The sequence below is a fragment of the Anguilla rostrata genome, chromosome 2, assembly GCF_018555375.3.
Source record: "Anguilla rostrata isolate EN2019 chromosome 2, ASM1855537v3, whole genome shotgun sequence".
NCBI classification, from domain to species: Eukaryota; Metazoa; Chordata; class Actinopteri; order Anguilliformes; family Anguillidae; genus Anguilla; species Anguilla rostrata.
In genome coordinates, this window is record NC_057934.1 from 25,950,828 (window position 1) to 25,970,388 (window position 19,561).

The 19,561-nt window shown below is 38.4% G+C and overlaps 1 protein-coding gene across 4 annotated transcripts in view; it reads right to left on the minus strand.

Moving 5' to 3' along the window:
- ttll6 (tubulin tyrosine ligase-like family, member 6) overlaps nt 1-19,561 on the minus strand; it is a 77,595-nt gene that overhangs the window by 13,341 nt on the left and 44,693 nt on the right. For 3 of the 4 annotated variants that reach the window (XM_064324456.1, XM_064324459.1, XM_064324458.1), the window contains exons 10-12: nt 9,479-9,657; nt 5,998-6,186; nt 1,475-1,619 (exon numbers count right to left, since the gene is read on the minus strand). In XM_064324456.1, coding sequence (XP_064180526.1) covers nt 1,475-1,619; nt 5,998-6,186; nt 9,479-9,657 — 513 coding nt within the window. The remainder of the gene's footprint in view (nt 1-1,474; nt 1,620-5,997; nt 6,187-9,478; nt 9,658-19,561) is intronic. The other variant, XM_064324457.1, reaches the window with a different exon arrangement.

Consider the following 19,561-nt stretch of genomic DNA (forward strand, 5'->3'; position numbering starts at 1 on the left):
TTTTCAAAGCCATGAATGGTAAATGTACTACATTTATATAGAGCATTTTTCACAACTACACAAAGTGAATGACTGCCTCGCGTTCATCCATTCATACTCACACACCAATGGCGAGGCAGCCATGCAATGCGCCAACCAGCTCGTTGGGAGCACTTGGGGGTTAGCAGTGTTGGGGAAGCTACTCTGAAAGGATAGCTTTGCAAGCTACCAATTACTTCACACTGGAAGAAGTTGAACTACAGCAAAGCTACCCTAGGGAGAAATATAGTTTGGTTAACTAAAGCTACTTAGAGAAAGTAGTTCAAACTACTTCGTAAAAAAAAGATCAAATTGACAATGTACATGTGATATGAAATTATAACAAAATATAATACAAAAAAGTCACATGCCAGCAAAAAATGCCACTCAATTGAGTTTTTTGCAAAAAGCGTCCACTTGTTCATAGGTCATGCATAAACCAAAAAAATAAAATACCCCACTATTCATGGGAAAGTGCAAGGGATGTCAGCTTTGGTTTTGTATACAATGTCCATCAGTCAGACACCTCCCTTCCAGAAACTAGAGTCCAGGTGGGGGTATTGCACCAAGCAGGATTACTCAGTTAGCCAGGTAACTTCTAATATAGAATAGCATGACATTTATAATGGTCCATAGAATTACTCTCTACTCTCTATTTCACCAGAACTATATTTCTCCCTAGGGTAGCTTTGCTGTAGTTCAACTTCTTCCAGTGTGAAGTAATTGGTAGCTTGCAAAGCTATGCTTTCAAAGTAGCTTCCCCAACACTGCTCACGGCTTGCATAGCTCAGTGTCATGTATTTGCTTAAGTATGGCCATGGTTATTGTTCCTCAGGCTGAGATTTGGGAGGTTTATCCATGATAACACTGTTGCTGTGTGAGCACTGAGCAACGCCCACCCTTTTGTACATGCACTACACAAAGGTCAAGTGTGTGGTGGTGGCTGCCTGACGAATACATTGCCTGGGCATGCCTTCACAGCGGTCAGGATAAAAGAAAAAGGGGGCGGGGCTGGTCAAAGGGAGTTCAATTGCAGTAGAGAAGCAATGGTAAAATTAACATAAAAAATCATTCCTTGCCTTATATGGCCCAAAATTGTTTGTAGTTTCAGTAGTTAACTACACAAAAAAGTAATTTAACTACTTGAATTACTATGCAAATATGAATGTAGTTGAACTACCAGCAAGCTACTGCAAAATGTAGTTAAACTACTAGTTGAATTACATGTAGTTCACTATTCCCCTACACTGGGGGTTAGGTGACCTCCTCTCTACCTCATGAGCTAATGTCAACCCTGATAATGAATATATGTCGCGACTAAAGGGGTTGCAGGCACTCCGCTGCACATTGTGCCTAACAACGGCCTTTAGCTGTGACTATATTCATTAAGTATAATACAGATGAACACAGTGACCGAAGAGTACACACCAAAGGCAGGTGGAGTAGCAGGACTTACAGTGGAGTCTTTGGGGCTCAAGCTGGCAGGGCGTGCCGGGTGGGGTTTGGCCCGCTCTCCTGCAGACTCCCCCTGGAGGTCACGTCTACGGTTGCTTTTAAAGTCCTTGTGCTCCTGTTTCACACGTAGATCCTGAAGTTGCTGCCTATGCGGACACAGAGACAGGGACTAAATCAGCTCTTGAAAGTACTGTTTGAGCAGACAGACAGACAGGCACTTAATCAGCTCCTGAAGGTATTGCCTGTGCAGACACACAGAGACAGGGACTAACAAGTGGCATAAACCAGTTTACCCAGTGGCATACGGTGCACAAGCCAACACCGATGTAGTTTTCTCCACACCATCAACACCAATATTTTGTCATTACTATTAAAATAAAATAAAATAAAGTAATAAATTAAAATGCATTTGCAGAGCTTCAACAGTGACATTATTAAATGTTTATAAGCACATGATGATGTTGGGTGTAGGTCTTTGCTTCTGGTCACACAAGCAGTTGCCTAGCAGACTTGTAAATCAGATTGCATTATATTTTTTATTTCTGATATGTTCTTGCAATGCTGACGCCACATTATTTAGGACGATTTTGTTAGATCTGTATCAGGGATATTTAATTTGGCTATTCATTACCAAAGTTAATTTGCATTATATTTATTTTATTTTACATTTGTTATTTGTTTTTATTTTGGTTTCTTGTTGTGAAGCATTTGGTGAATTATTCAAACTTGAGTGTTGAACTTGAGCCTTGTCTCATGAGTAAGGCTGGGTGTTTGATGGAAAATATTCACTAGTCACAGAGCACGCATGGCAAAGCAAAAAAAAATCACAGAAAACTGAAAGAAGAGGTAAAAATATAGTGGGTTTTTTTTTTAAACATTATTTTATTAACACCCAGCTAAGCTTTTACAAAACAAATAGCCGACCATACAGACCAATTTAGTGTGTGCTTATTATAAATGCCTGTGGCCAGGTAAATGTTTCTTTTCCATTAATCACATTAAACACTGAACTAACTTGAAAAGTCAAACACGTTGATGAGTAAAAATTATTTCTGTAATAAATATTAGACACCATTTAAAATGTCTAAGGTCACCCCAAAAGGACACTACATGTTGATGGTTTTCAACACCATATAGTGTCCCTAACCTCCAACCCTCAAGTTTTTTCTTTAGATGGCATTCTGTAAACATATAACAGCAAAAAAGCATGTAATTTCTTCTAGCAACAGCTGTTACATTTATACAGACAGCGACACCATGTTTTTTGGTCACCATCCAATTCCCGCTAGAATACACTCTGAAAACCAAACGTTTGCACAGCAGATAACTTTTTTTTCATTTAAAAAAGTTATCTGTTGAAAACTTAAGAACACCGTTGATTTTATTTATTGAAAACACACAGAACATTACTTGTACACAGAAATGACTTCCGGAACAGTTTTTCACTTTGCTTGCTCAAAAACAGTTTTTTGGAGATATTTCCTGCTAAGGTTATCACATTGCATCGTTCCTGTTGGTAGAGGACTGAATTGCACATGGTAGCCACATTGTACATTAAGTTATTGACTGTGCTACATTTATCAAGTGTTACATTTATTGTGAAAGGAGATAATCTTTTTCAATCTTTTTAAAACACATGACGACTCCATCTTTAGGAACAGTTGTCTGTTAGAGAAGTTGAGAGATGGCGACTGGTGATGGTTGGCTACTGGGTATGGAATTAAACAACTTGAAATATTAAAATTGTGTTCTGAATTTTCTACTAATGACAGTGCCTAGCTATTGCATCTATGGATTCTAACACCTGTCCAAAACCCGACTTCACCAAATATGGAGCAGTACAACAACGCTGCTTTCCTGCTATGCGTATGAAGCATCTTAAATACTGGCAGTGCATTTAAATGAACTCGCTGTGGCTGTTTTAGTAAATATCCTGCTAAATTGAAGACATGCGACGACGCAGAATTTTGTGGCCCTGGGGGTAATTTGTAAAGTAATATGGCTCCTAGTCTATAAGGGGCCAACTGGACTTGCTATAGCCTGCATAAATGACATTTGTTTTACACAATGTGGAGATTGATCCATTTCATTCAAAAACAAGGGCCAGTCAACTGCAATGCGATCTACAAATTGCACTTGTGAGTCTAGACCATATAGGTCCTAGGTAGGTGCATAATGATAAACCTAATGACTGTTTGATTTATGCAATCATGCAAGAAGTGTAGCACACATTTCTTCTTTATTTTGGAATTCCCCTTTAAAGGAGTAACATGGTGGTTGAATGTGACACTTGCCAGTTGTCTTTAGGCAACAACAAAACAAATGTGCATAATTTTTTTATTATTCGGTCATTTAAATGCATTTTAAAACATATTTTTCTAAATTTCCCACTATAAAAGTTCACCCGAACTGTCTGGGCGTGGTAATGAGAACTGTCAGTTAGTTATGATTGACAGACCGTGCCCTGTTACCATAGCTACCTCCATGATACGAGCTCATCTTGGGAGACTGAATTTTCACAAGCTGGCTAACTTAGTACATCAAGTATCGATAGCTAAGGACATTGACTTATATCAAATAATAATTTTTGCTAGCTAGTTAGCCAAGTTAAAACAAAACCACAAATATAACGTCGTTATGAAAGCAAACTAGCTAGCTAACGTTATCAATAACATTACATTATGAAAGCAAACTACATAGCTAGATAACGTTAGCTAGCTAATGTTAGCTAGCTAGCTATAAATGGATATAACCACCAGAGATAATCTAATAGTCCTTAAAAGGCACTCTAATAAATGAACCTAACGTTAGTCAAATATTTGCATTGTCTTGCCTGTAAGCCAGCGGCACAGACTATGGGTCACGAGTTATCCATGGGTCCCCAAATATGATTTAGAATGAGCTATCACAGCAATCTGACTGACAGTAGGGAGGGCAAAACGGAGCTTTAGAATGTCGTCAGCAGTGTATGCGCGTGAGCTCGATAATACATTTCTCACAGAAAATGTAGTTTGTCGCCTTTTTTTAGTTCATTACAGTGGTGATAGAAGTGACAATAATTAAGTGGTGCTGTGCTGTTAGCCTTTACTGATCACCGTACAAGGTTAATGTGAAGTAGCTAGCACAATCGGACAGCACTAACCCATAAAAATGTACTTTGAATGATACTTGCTCGATCGAACAGTAAATCTGAAAAACATTCTATTATAGTCAGCGTATTTCATAGTCATAGTATTTCTTTCACACCCTCAATACATGGCAAAAGTCCCAGTAGAAGATTGAATTAAACCTTTTAAAGTTATATATTTTCTGAAACGTTATCGATTCTGTTTGGCCACAGTGAGTGAAACTAGGCGATCTGAGAGTATAGTTTCCATGTAAATTACATCAGAAGGATTTAGCCTTGTTGTTTGCTACCTAAACTTCACAGCACACTTGCAGCAGGACGGTGTGTCCAGTCCAGAGACTGTCAGATTTCTTTACGGGGCGTGGAAAGGGGAGTGGTTACTGTACTTGTGACGCACTAAGTCGATAACATTCTCAACCGGTTGAAAATAGGACGATAAATTTAAAACGCATATTTCTCCAAAAATAAAGAACGGACATATTTAATACTTTACTCATCGTGTTTCTTCAATGCCTCTTGTGCAAATAGCACATAAAACCGAGAAAGTGTGAAAACCACCATGTTACTCCTTTAAAGCTTAAATTGAACTGCTAACTGGGGCAAGCATATGTTCCATTCACAAGCAGCCTACAATGGGCTACACCACTGATTGGCCTATCTATGTGTAATATGATCCATAAAAATACAACAGACTTGAAAACTGCAAATTGAAAGAGCTGTGGCTATCCACCACTAATGTACAGTACAACCTCTGAGAAATAACTGCATTGGGAACACAGGTTGCTATGAACTCTGATATATTCAGAACATTGAAAGTGATGTGAAAATGTACCAACTTTAAGAATTTGAATCCTTCATCGATTGGAGTTACTTGCATTACCGCACCTGTTGTTTAAGTCAAGCTATTCTAATTTTGTAGTTATTAACCTTACTTTAAATTAACAGTGATCAAACCAGTAGTCAGGATCTCATGAGAACTTTCATTATTTTCTTATACAATGGCTGTGTCCTGCTTATTTTGCAAACTGTTTATTTTCTTCTGTTCACTGTTTAAATGAAATACCATTTCATCGTATTCTTTAACAATTGTGTTAAGATGTGACCCTTTGTTGAAGGAATTTCATGTTTCTGAAATTACTGGAAAGTGTGGCTCAATTTGCTTCAATGCCTTCCTGTTCGCATCAGTGATAATACGGAGCTTGGCACTATCAAACCTGTGTTTTGTATTTGTTCCAATGACCATGACATGCACTTTTGTACATCGCTTTGGATAAAAAGCGTCTGCTAATGTAAATTTTGTTGACTGTTCGTTCTGTAACTCTTAGGTTGCTAGTTGAAGGTCTACTATACACAGTTTTGCTCCAATGTTTGGTGGTATTTGTATTTGGTGATTTTACCTTGCGCACTCCTCCCTAGCTTTGGACGCAACAGTCTCCTGGAAAAGGGAACTGCTGTGCTTAAAGAACCTCTCATACTTCTCCCCGCCCTCACGGGGGAAGATCCTCCGGAACCCGCCCAGGTTCTTTGCCTCGTATCTCTGCATCTGCTCGATGCTGGCAGCCTGCGACTGACGCAGCTCCTCGCTCCTGGCAGGAGACAGGATGCATTAAGGGAAACAAACACTCATGCAGGTCTCAATACTATACTGCAGACTCTTGTACTGTATTATGTACTGCAGACTCTACTCTATGCTGCATGCTGTGCATGTGCCAGTAACATTCAAAGTACATGCTCTTGTACAGTGGTTTAGGGTTTCATTTGGCGCTGCCGCTGCGAGGGATGTTCCCGGCAGAGGCAAATTAGCATTTTTTTTTCCACAGGTAGAACTTGTTGTTCACAAAACAACAAGTACACATGTGAGCACTCAAAGCCATATTCTGGCAGTTAACACCTCGACCGTAGGAATGCAAACAAACTACAACAATGGCTTGTGGTCAAATTACTGCCGCTCTTATTTTAACAGGAAATGAGGAAAACACATTTTAGGACATGCTCTAAATGGGGACATGCTTGTTACCGATAACATTTTGTGTGTATTTCAGTAAAATGTACGTCTACGTCTATAATAGTTATTCAGCGAACTTTGTGGTCAGACTGTGAAGCTTAACGACAGCCAGATAGTTTTGAGCACAGTCTATAGGCTAACTTCATCCATGTTAGTTTCACTTCAGATACAATGTAGAGTATAAATGTAACGCATCATAAATGTTACACGGTCAATTTTTTTTTTTACACCGCTAAAGTCACCTTTTGAGGATTGTATAGGCACAATTCAGTACTATACCAAGTGATTAATAGAAAATAAACAGCTACCTGGTCACATGCATTTATTAAAAGCACACCAAATTGGTCTATATAGTAGGCTATTTGCTTTTGCTATTTGGTTTTGTGTTAGTTTTAAATGCATAAATAGGCTACGGCAAAATATTTACCCAAAAAACAGGTTCCACAATTATTGGCACCCCTGTTTTAATACTTTATGAAAACATCCCTGGCAAAGATAACAGCTATGAGTCTTTTCCTATAATTTGTGATAAGGTTAGAGAACACCTGGAGGGATTTTTGACCATTGCTCCATATAGAACTTTTCAGAATCATTGATATCTTTGGGTTTGCGCTTATGGACCCCCCCCCCCCCCTCTTCAGTTCAGACCACAGGTTTTTGATGGAATTTAAGTCTGGAGACTGAGATGGCCATTGGACAACATGGATGTTGATTTCACTTAAGCATTTCTGTTTAGATTTTGATGTATGCTTGAAGTCATTGTCCTGCTGGACAATCTACCTATGACCAAGTCCTAGTTTCTTAGCAGAGACAACCACATTTTCTGCCAGAATTTCCTGGTACTTTGTTGAATTCATTGTGCCATTGATCTAAAATAGTGCCCCAGGACCACTGCCAGCAAAACATCTCCAAAATATCAATGACCCACCTCCATATTTGACAGTAGGTATGAGGTGCTTCTCGTGTATGCATTCCTCTTTTGCCGCCAAACATGTCGATGGTGTGTATGTCCAAAATGTTCTATTTTGGTCTCATCTGACAATAGCACTCTCTTCCAGTCATAATTCCAATGAGGTTGCCAAGCTCCAGATTCTTGGTTTTGTTTATTTTGCTCAGTAAGGGCTGTCTTCGTGCCACCCTTCCAAAGAGTTAGTTGGTATGGAGGTGCCATTTTATGTTTTTTTAGGCTTGTTGACTGCAAGAAACAAACCAATCTCTGCAATTCTTAAACAGTGATTCTTGGGTTATTAATGGCCTCCCTCACCATCTTCCTCACCGTCCGTGGGGACACCATGCACTTGCTTCCTCTTCTATTATTTCCCTTACAGTGCTAAGTGGTACGTTTAACCGTTTATGTCTTTTTTATACCAATTGCCAGACTTGTGACAATAAATTACCATCGGTCTCTTCTGAATTGACAGTTATTTGGCTTTTCCCATGCTGATCGATGACAAAGGGATTTTGTATGCTTGTTACTTGAATTTTATTCTCAAGTGAAACTGGAAGTGATGGAATGACACAATAGAGTTCCTTTAGACTGAGATGAACTAAATTAAGTAAAATTGTATTGCCAATTTCATTTTGTTTGATTTTACTTACAATAATTGTTAGGGGTGCCAATAATTATGGCACCTATGGTTTTCAGAAAAAAATTGATTACTTAGTAAAAAAAACATTGAAGCATGACAGTAAATGTATTGAAATAAAACTATATCGTTTTCCCATATGTTTGAACATAACATATAGAGTATTATCTGTGTCATTTATTATATGCAGCCTTTTTTCTTCAGTTTCATTAATGGTGCCAATAATTCTGGAGCCCACTGTAATAACTGAGTAACATATAAAACATTCCACAGTGAGGTTTTCTTGTAACAAAATGTGTAACGATGCCTTCAATCAGGTTAGATGTTTTATAATGACCCCGTTGATTTCGGTGCAGCGTTAAGTGCAGAGGCACAAATGCTTGCAAACAAAGTCAAATTAACATAATAATTCTAAAGTAAAAAAGTAACATCGCTGAACTGTCCGTACACTTTAGAAATGATACAATAGCTTTATCTACCCTAATTTGATATATTTCCTTGTTAAATTACCTGTTAAAAGATGCCAAATGCCAAATTTGTTTTATGTTTGTGCCAAAATGCCATGATTACATTGCGGACAGAACATGCCACCTCACTATGCAACTAGAGTGATGACACAGGAAGAGGGATGCGGAAAATTTTTTAAAATCGTATTTTAAAAAACATCCGTCATTTTCTGACAAGTTAGCTATTTATATGTTGTTATTTGATTAAACGGCAGTATTTATTACATTATGAAAAATAAACTGTCAAAATTGTTTTCTGAAAAATTGCCAAAACGGGTTTGACCTCCCTATTAGGGTCTTACACAGGTTTTACATTACAAACTGTTATAATATGATGAGAGTTACCAGGTCCACAAAAAATATTTGAATGGCAGCTACACTGATACCAGTCCAATATTAGCCGAGGCTTTATTTTTCCCAAATACAAATATTATCTCCAAATCACAGAACTAAGCATTCATCTAAAGATAGCAAATCACCCCAAAATGCAACGCGGCTTGATGTCATGTACAATGCAGAATGATGGAAGCTGTCCATATGAGGAAAAATTACACTCTGCTGTCCCCTACTGTTAGAAGCCTGCAAGCAATCCCTCTGGCAGAACCTCTATCACAGAGAAAATGTGGCAACTGAAACCTTAAACCACTGTAAGTCTGTAGGCCCCTGTGTGTGCTGAACACACTGTACCAGTGGATAAGCCTCTGTCCCATTCCAGTTTGTACCATAAACCCAGCTTTTGTTTTTTGCTTTGTGTCTGTGGTAGCGGCTGGCACTACTGTACCTGGCCTCTCTGGATCTGTTCTGCTGCAGCCTCTCTTTGACCCTCCGTCTCTCCTCCTCTGTGATCTTGCGGCGATCGCAGGCCCCAAGGTTGACGAGGACCAGTGTGTCATACAGCAGCCTGTCCTTCACCTCCCGGTCTAGCCGGGAGTCTGTGGTGAAGCTCGGGGAATGGTTCACCTTGCATGAAGGAATACAAAGACAGATGCAGACTTAACACATGTACACAAACATGCACACACATACAGATTTGTATTATACAGTATATACAGAGCAAACAGATTATATACATGTGCACATATACAAAAAACATGCAAATGTAGCCATACCACCATAACCTCCTTCCACATAGGCATAGCTACACATACAACAAGCAGATTGTTACTAATTCACTTAGCAGGACTCCCTTATCTTCACCTGCCAAGAAGTTATGTAGATTTAGGGGACATATAAGGGTAAGTCTAGGTAAATTCAACACACTTTTGAACTGCATCATCACAAATTTTAATGAAATGTGATATGCTGATTTGGTCCTATAATAAAACATTGAACCAAAATTACACTTGTCAGACATCTAGTCTTGAGAATATCATCTTTGAGAAACAGACAATATCATTTGTATGACCATAGGGTTGTATCTGTTTTCTCCCTGCCCCAACTCCCCACTCTCCACTCCATAAACATGAAAAGGAACATGCTTGTGGCAATGATTATTGAGTTCTGATAGTTGAAATCTACATTTTTAAAGTTAGTTTCAGTTAAAAGCGGAAACCAACGTGGTACGATTTGGTTTTGTTACATGGAAAATATTTTACCTGAAGGCAGAGATCGAAACTGGCGACAATTATTTGTCTATGAAAATCCAAGAGTCAAGAGTTGAAAAACGTTCATGCGTCTTTCTTTGATAGCTGAGCTGGATTACCTCCAACCACAGTCATGTTTAACGTTTTTCTAAAGGGCTTAAAACCAAGGATATTTTGATAATATCTTAGGGCTTAGCCCTACTTCCAAAAACCTAAGGCCACTTTAATACATAGATTTGCTCACTTTCAGACAAGATGTTTTTTGTCTTATACCTCACTTGGCATTGTTACATTTTCATCCCTGGCTTTTTGAAATATTCAGTCTTTTGGTTTTTGGACTTGATCTTGGTTTTCTGGGAATATTTAGGGAAGAAACAAGCTGTGGTTTGGTATTTTCTTTAATTAATTTCTTACGTGATTCTAACTTCTACATAATATGTACATAATTGGCTATTTTTAAAGGTAGTTCATCAGATGTGAATAATTGTTGTAACTTAAAACATTTCTTAATTTTAATCTGGTTTTCAATTGTACATTTGATAAAGGTTGATCCAACAGAATGATCTGCCTATCAACAAATTTGATGATTTAATTAATTATTGATATCTTTGATAAAAATTAACAAATTAAACTGACAAAATTTATTTTACATGTTCAATAAGTACTTGACAAATGCATGCTGGGATAGGCTCCAGTACTCCCGCAACCCTGACCAGGATAAGCAGGTATAGATAATGGATGGATGGATGGATGTTATTTTGGATTGTTAATCTGGGAGATATGGGCTAACAAATTTTTGGGCTAATTAGTGTGACTCTATGACTCTGACTTGCCATACTGACATTACTGTAGGTCAGAGAGGAAGGTTCCTCTCTGACCTACAAAGAATATACAAAGATATACAAAGAATATGTTTAGAGCATTTGCTGTCTAACGGACGTTCTTGCATGTTTGCCCACTGGTTATGATAAAAGTTTCATATACCAAGCATGGCCTATCGTCTACAGTGAGCTAGCGAGGGTAAACACAGAGACATGGCGTGAAAATGGTTTTGGTAGTGTCCCCCTTGGTCGCGATAATGGAGGACCAGGTGAAAACCCTTCTCTGAGTTTAAATGGCGGGTCACAGCCACAATTAGGCATATACTGCCACCTACTTAGCAGGGTACCAAAAACAAGTTCCCCCTCAACACTATTTTGCAAAGGCACTGTCACTGCATCCTGGGCTTAGCGCCGCCCAAGATGCTTGTGATTGGTTTAAAGAAATACAAACAAGCCAGAGCGTTTTTTTTTTCCCCCTATAGCGGAATGATAATGGGTTGAGCCGGACCTTTCTCCAGCACTGGCACAGCGCTGAAACGAAGTGTGGTCTGGCTATGCGAGACTATCTTTGGCCCAAAATTCAAGGTAACCGAGTTATGAGTGATTGTAATTATAGTGCCTTCATTTATTATTTTTTTGCAAATATAATTTTATTCATTTCAGAAAAACAATCCAGCAATGCATTGTTTCATAGTTACAATCTTATTTGCCCTTTTTCTCTGTCCCTCCCTCCCTTTTTTGTTTGGATTCGTAATGCATTAAGTATTCTTTCCATTTCAAAGAGTTCTCTTTACCCAGCCATAGCTCATAAGTCAGAGATATAGGTTTAAGCCAGTTCAAGGTGATGCATCTGATAGCAGCTTTGAGTAATATTTATAAAAGACTATTGTTTTCTTTCACCTAAGCCTTCTGGAATCAGATCTACTACAGCAATTAGGGGATTCTGTTGATAGTACACCTTAGTCAAAGTCATAAATATTTCATCCCAAAACATTTTTTAACTGGGCAGGTTCAGAATGTATGTAAATAATGACAGTTTCCCCAAAATCTCTCCAGGAATTCCGTGTCATAAAGAAACTTATTTTAGCAGTTATATGTGGTGTTCTAAAATACGTTGTAACAAGCTTCCACTTGAATTCTTGTCAAGAATTTGAGTTAGTGACAATTTGAACACAGCAAATCCTTCCAATCATCTGCTGCTATTACTAGGTGAAGTTCACTCTACCATTAATTTTTTATTTATAGAGTTGGAGGGATCCATACATAATAACCTTTGATAAAAGAGGTTATTATATTACATTACAGGCATTTAGCAGACACTGTTATCCAGAGCGACTTCCACAACTTTTTACATAGCATTTACATTGCATCCATTTATACAGCTGGATATATACTGACGCAATGCAGGTTAAGTACCTTGCTCAAGGACACAACAGCAGTGTCCTATCTGTGAATTGAACCTGTGACCTTTAGGTTACAAGACCAGCTCCTTACCCATTATACTACACTGCTGCCCCTTACTATTACTATTACTTTGGTGCCAACGCCATCTTGCTGAATGCTTATAAGATGTAATTCTGTTGGGGAAATTTAACTTTCATAAAATCTACATGTTTAGAAAGAAAGTTTGCAAAAATAAAAAAAAAATCTATTTTAGCTAAACTAAATTCTTCTCAAATCTCTTCTAAAGATTTCAGAGCACTCTGCAGGAATAACTGGTGGACAAAACTCAGGCCATACTTGGGCCACTTTTTAAAACCAATCTGGTCAATCTGGAGAGGTATAAAGTCCTTAATGGACCAAATAGTGGAAAGTGCTGAGACTGATTTGGGTACGCCAAATGAATTCTGGACATATTTCCAAATAGTTGAAGTAAATCTAGTCCATTCACTCATTTTACAATTTTTTTTCACTGTAACCTGTGAAGGCCAGGGCACATTGATTACATGTAATTTTTTTATGTTCAGCCATCGCATGTCCACTAAATCTGCTATCCCAGCAATCATTGCTTTTAATTGTATTGCCCAGAATTAAACTTAAAACATCTCCCAACAATCTAGAAAAATCTTAATACCATAAATGATAGTAGTATAATTTCCTTTATATAATCTACTGATGACAGGAGGGATAATGATACCAAGGTATTTTATGCCTATATTAGTCCAATTAAAACCACTTGTTGTTTTCACCCACAAGGAGATACGCACAATTATTTCCATTGCTTCAGTTTTATCAGAATTAACCTTGTACCCAGAGTAGTAGCCAAAATTAGTGACTATTTCTTTCAGATGGGGGATAGATGATGAAGGGTCTGATAGATGATAAAGTAAGGTGTCAACAAATTGATGGGATGCTGTTGATTTAATGGTATTACATTGCATGGTATTACATACTTGTTTCTTTCTTAATTGGAATGTGGGCAATCTGCTTCCTCTGTTACCATTCTCATAGTAGCTTTGTTTAGCAAATCTTAAATGCCCCTCAATCTTTTCAGAAAGCATACAATTTAGAGTTCTACGGGTCTTTGTGAGCAAGGCCAGCAGGTCAGTTATCTGCCGTATTTTGTGCTAATTGCGTCACAATCACAAGCTTCTAAAAAGTTATTACATCAATTTCTGGAATCTTCCAGACTGTTTAAAGACAGTCAACTTGGTGTATGTAAACTTTTGACCCACTGGAATTCTGATATAGTGAATTAAAGTCGAAATAAGTCTCTAAACGATTGTTTTAAAATGACCTTTTATGGAAATCAAGTAGATACCCTAATTGACTTAACACAGGAAATGTATGGTAGCATGAAATGTAAGGCTCTTATCTTGGTCTATTTAAGTTCTCTGCTTCCCTGACTCGGGTGCTGTGTTTCTGATTGTGTTTCCTCCTGTGAATTTCTGCCCTGCCCGCGTTCTGTTTTCCTCGTGTTTTTTTTTAATTTTTTTTTAAATTCTGCTGTTTTTGTTTCTGAAGAACTTTTTGTGTTTTTGGAAGTGCCCTGAGTGGCCTTGTTTTTGTTCCCTGTTTTCTGTTACCTGTTTAATTTAGATTAAAGTCTTTGTTTAGATTCGCCATTTTGGAGTTTTTCACTCTGCGTTTGGGTCCTGGTCCCGCACTACCGTGACAATAAATGTGATCTCTCAGTATTTCATTTCATACTAAACAAGAACAACTTCATTTTTGCCAATACATTTGCATTTTTGGTATTTTATTTCCACCTAAACTATGAATATAACCTTATCTAAATGGTACTAAATGGTCTGCATGGTCAGTATTGTAAATGGTACTCCTGCTTCATTAAGGCATTTTCCAAGTCTCTGTCATGCCTAGAGTTATAAAGCCTTAAATAGAACACTACCTAAATGAGTGAGGATTAGCCAGATTTGTGCAATATGTGCAAAGAAGTTTGGGTAGTTTGAACTTTCATTTTTCGATTAGACATTGAATATTTGTTGTAACTTAATGCACTTCTTAATTTTAATCTGGTTGTGAGTTGTACATTTTGGTAAAGGTTGTTCCAACAGGTTGCTCTGCCTATCAACCATTTTGGTGATTTAACTGATAATTGATATATTCAATAATAGCAAATTAAATCAAATAAATATATTTTATATGTTGGACAACTGAGAAATTTTAACTATTGAGGCACTTGTGTTTGGGACATAGACATATTTTTTTCAGAACATGAACATATTTTACTCAATTCTCACTTCCCTAAAGTGCTAACAGATAGAGTCAGGCACATGCAAAATTTCAATGCACTACCTTCTTGATGGGCCCTTCCTGATGTAATGAAGTTAATACTAGAAGCGCTGCACTTTTTTTACTACCTTAAACCACCAAACCTAACCCCCAGTGGCGTCAGGCTCATCCAGCATTACAGCGTGGATTTCAGCACCCAAAGTGACCTAATTTCATAAAGATGATGTAATTTTCTTGAATTAAAGGACACAACTGTATTAATTTCAACATTTTTATTTCAAATTTACATTGGTTTTGTTATATAGGTAAGGGAAAATCCACCAAGGCATATTAGTCACATTGAGAAAAGCGCTAAAATGTGCAGAACAAGCAAAACACGAAATGGAGAAAGTAGTTAAAGTAATATTAAGTGCAATATTTTTTTTTTTAAGTTCAAATATTGCTTCTCCCTTCCCTTGCTCCCTCTATGTCGATTGAGATTTTACATATGTACTGTCTCTCTCCTCTTACTCATCAATTCAACAGGGAATGCACAGCTTTGTTTGTTTGTGTGAGCAGGCACCACACACAAATCAACTGAATTTCACGCACTTGTCTTTAGCCTTACTCCAACTACACTTGCTGACCTGCCACTGCACTTTCTTGGCATTAAGCCAAAATCTCTCCAAATGAAGCCCAAATCTGGGCAGTCTTAAATACATACTGAGATAATGCAATCCAAACAAAGGAGCATCATCAGCTCAGAGACAGCAGGAATCATCATCCAATCAGAGAGCGTAAATAGCCCAACAAGTAAGCAAACAGTTAAACCCGAAACTGCTTTCAAAAATGGAGATTAAATACTCTCAATTTGTGCTTCTTCTGATTTGGATGCCCAGTGGTCTTATCAAGGAACTGAACAAGCAGCTTTTGAAAAAGGTGAACAGTGTCAAGTGTGTTACAATCCAAGAAGACAATGAAGCCTTCTCCAATTTCACTTTTCCTTGATAGTACCAGACAAAGAGATTTATAGTTGCCTGAAGATTGTTCCAATGAAACGACTGGCCTCCATCCTGAACTACGAAACTACTACTCTGCAAGATCCGCCACAACGAAGAATGTCCCTGGTTGAAGAGACTCCCGAGTATGCCAGTGAAATGTACTCTGTGGTTGTATGTACTCCATCAAATGTGAGCTTAACGTTCTGATGCATTGTACACACACACACGCACACACACACAGAATATGTTCCACTGGATCCAACAAGAACACATTGTCTGGGTCGGAGTTCAGCAAATTTTGAAAAACAAATTTTCAGGTCTGGGTGCTCCTCTTTGCAATGTTCAAAAGCCTCTCGAAGGTACAAGTCTCTTTTGGATCAGCTTCCACTCACCGTCAACGTTCACTGATATACAATATTTCATTCCAGACATCTCCCAGCTGACAGTCTCTGACAAGCAGAAGTCCTTTAAAAGTTCATCTGTGTTTGTGGCAAAGACCTCTTTAGGCTTTGGATTAGGCATTGTTAAAATGCTACGTTCCTTCACCAACATCCTAGCTTTCTGTGCCATGCAATTTGAAGGCTCAAATTCCTCCTTGATTCTTGTTACGGTTGCTCTCAAGCCCCCGCAAACATAACGAAGCCAAAACCAAGGTTTCCCAAAAATAACTAATAACTTTATTTAACTGCACATACGGAATACCAAAATAGCTGCAAAACATAAGATAAAATCAAGACCCGGCCGTGGTCTAGAGGTGAGGAGAAAGAGCCCCCATCTCTTGAGAAGCCGACTCCAGGCTTCTTAAAAGGGCACCGCCACAGGTGCTCTCAATTACCTGTAACAAGAGAAACGCATGTGTCCAAACGGCCAGCGCCCCCACCTGAGGCGGAGGGACGTAACAATTCTCCTCGCACTCCAACTCTTTGGCAATACAGTTAGGACTTGAACCTTTTCACTTTTCAAGGTCAAGAACTGAACTTTTCTTGGAGCTAGTCCTTCCCTTCATCTTGATATGAACTGACAGGGTAGCCAGTGACAACTTCTAACTTCATGCTGGTTTCACTTCTCCATGGTTTATGTTGCACGAATGATTCCTGGATAACTCTCTTTGGTTGTATTGGAGATTCAACAATCAGTAGATTCATCTGTCTGCCAAGTCACTATGGGAAGTGTCTGACTGAGAGTTTTGTCCTTCTTGGGGGTAAGATATGATAGTCAGGCATGACAGTTCTTACAGATGCACTGACCTGACCTTAACTCCTTCACACAAGCCCCCTAGTGGCCAGGAAGCAGACCTCCTGAGATTGCTGAACTGAGACATTCATTGCTTCAATGCTCCATTCTATGAGTGGAAACAACAAACTTTGTGCTTTAGCTTGAACAGTTAACAAAACACTACAACTATGCCAAATACAGAGTTTCTAAGTGCCACAAATGCCGCATGGTTCATCCATTTAACAATAATCAGCCCACACCCAATCTCATCTGCAACTATACTGACCAAGCATAACAAACTGGACAAAAGTGTCTATCATGAGAATATTCTTTCATCAACAAAAATTCATATTCCAACATGGCAACAAGATAAAGCCAACAATGGCCAGAAAGTATTCAAATGGAATGCATATACAATCCTACCATTGGTTAACATGTAAAGATGTCCCTGTCAAGATTCAGTGGTCAATTATTGTCTTGGACAATCTGTCTGTGAAATGCACACTCATTTGCAATGCCAGTGTATACCTTCTGAGATTAGTACAAGCTAGCTAGATATTCATTCAGCAAAGTTTGTTGAGGCCTGTCGGGCTATGTTTATCAGAAACTTTTGTGTCTCCCTGTAATAGTACATCAAAATACTGCACTGTTCAGCTATTTACTTCCTTGGAGCTACCTAGACTATTAAGTTACTGTAGATGGATACACAGTGAGCACCATAATTCATTTGACAGTGACACATTTTTTGTTATTTTGGTTCTGTACTCTAGCACTTTGAATTTGAAAGGACACAATGACAGTTGAAGTGACTGTCAGCTTTAATTTGAGGGTATTTTCATCCATATCGGATGAACCGTTTAGAAATGACAGCACCTTTTGTACATGGTCCCTCCATTTTAAATATTTGTTTGAATTGGCTTCACAGATGTTTCGTTAGGCAGGTGTATTCATTTGTGTCGTTAGTGAATGCAGAAGAGAGCTGTTGATGTCTAGTCTTGATTCTAGACTTTGCAATTGCCTTTGGAGATTGTTGTTGGGGTGTGACAACATGAGGAAGACAGCAGTGTCGATGCAAATTAAGTTGGCTGTCATAAGGCTCAGAAATGAAAATCAATCAATCAGGAACATTGCAAAAACCCTGGGCATGCCCAAGTCAACAGTTTGGTTCATCATTAACAAGAAAAAAACAACTGGTGAACTCAATTATGTCAAATGACCCGGTAGACCGAGGAAGACCACTGTAGTGGATGACCGGAGAATACTCTCTATGGTGAAGAAAACCCCTCTGACAACAGCCCAACAGATCAAAAACACTCTCCTGGATGCAGGTGTAGATGTGTCAAAGTCTACCATACGTAGAAGACTACACCAGCAGGACTACAGAGGGTACACTACAAGATGCAAACGACTGATAAGCCTGAAGAACAGAATGGCGAGATTACAGTTTCCTAAAAAGCACCTAAAAAAGCCCCAAGAGTTCTGGAACAAAGTCTTGTGGACAGATGAGACAAAGATTAACATGTACCAGAGTAATGGAAAGAGGAAAGTGTGGAGAAAAAAAGGAAATGCCCATGATCCAAAGCATACCACCTCATCCGTGAAACATGGTGGAGGGAGTGTTATGGCTTGGGCCTGTATGGCTGCCAGTGGAACGGGCTCACTTGTCTTCAACGATGATGTGACTGCAGACATGTCTAATGTCTAATTTCACTTTTGGAATAGCATTTTATAGCTCAACATAACCGAAAGTTTTGTCTCATTATCGCCGCCTTACGCATTCACTCTGTGGTAGCAGTAAAAGACACTGCACCAGGTGAAACTTTATCAATGAGTTTAATCCTTTCTTGAAAAATATGCTTATTCTTGAGAACTTCTAAGCATGACTAAGGTATATGTTTGCTGATGGACCTAGCTGACACTGTTTTCGGTACGAAGTCAGAAGAGGAGCGCGACACCATTGATTCTTTGCCTCTATCTACTGAACACAGACTAGAATTTCATTGTTCATATGTAAGTGTTACTGCTCAAAATATTTCAGGTATATACGTTATTTTTTTAATTGAGTGTCTTTAAATAGGTTTGTGGCATTTTATAATGAGGATATTTCAATATCGTAATGTAAGCGTTCGTTGGTAGGTCTGTCAGTAGCTCAGTAGGGTTTGTTTCAAGCGCCGGATGTGACGTGAGCTGGAACCAAAACGTGACAGACGGGTTTTAACGTTGTCCCATCCCCATACAAGAAAACATTACATACTGTAGATATTTAAGACCACTGCATTGACTGAAAGCTTGTAATTCCCACTTGAAAATGATGCAAAAGTGAGTTTTTTTAGTCAAAACAGTTGATTTGTAGTGAAATACATGATTATGTTGTGATTTACAGCAATGCATAATTTTGGATAGATTTGGAGACACTGGGTACACTGCTTACTTTTTGCTTCATATATCTTTAGTAGTTCTGCATATCCACCCTTAGATTTTACGCACCTGTAGTCAAGGAGTTTTTTTATCCAGGACATGGTATAGTTTAACCTGTTTTATATATGGGATCTCTCAGTATTTCATTGCAAAC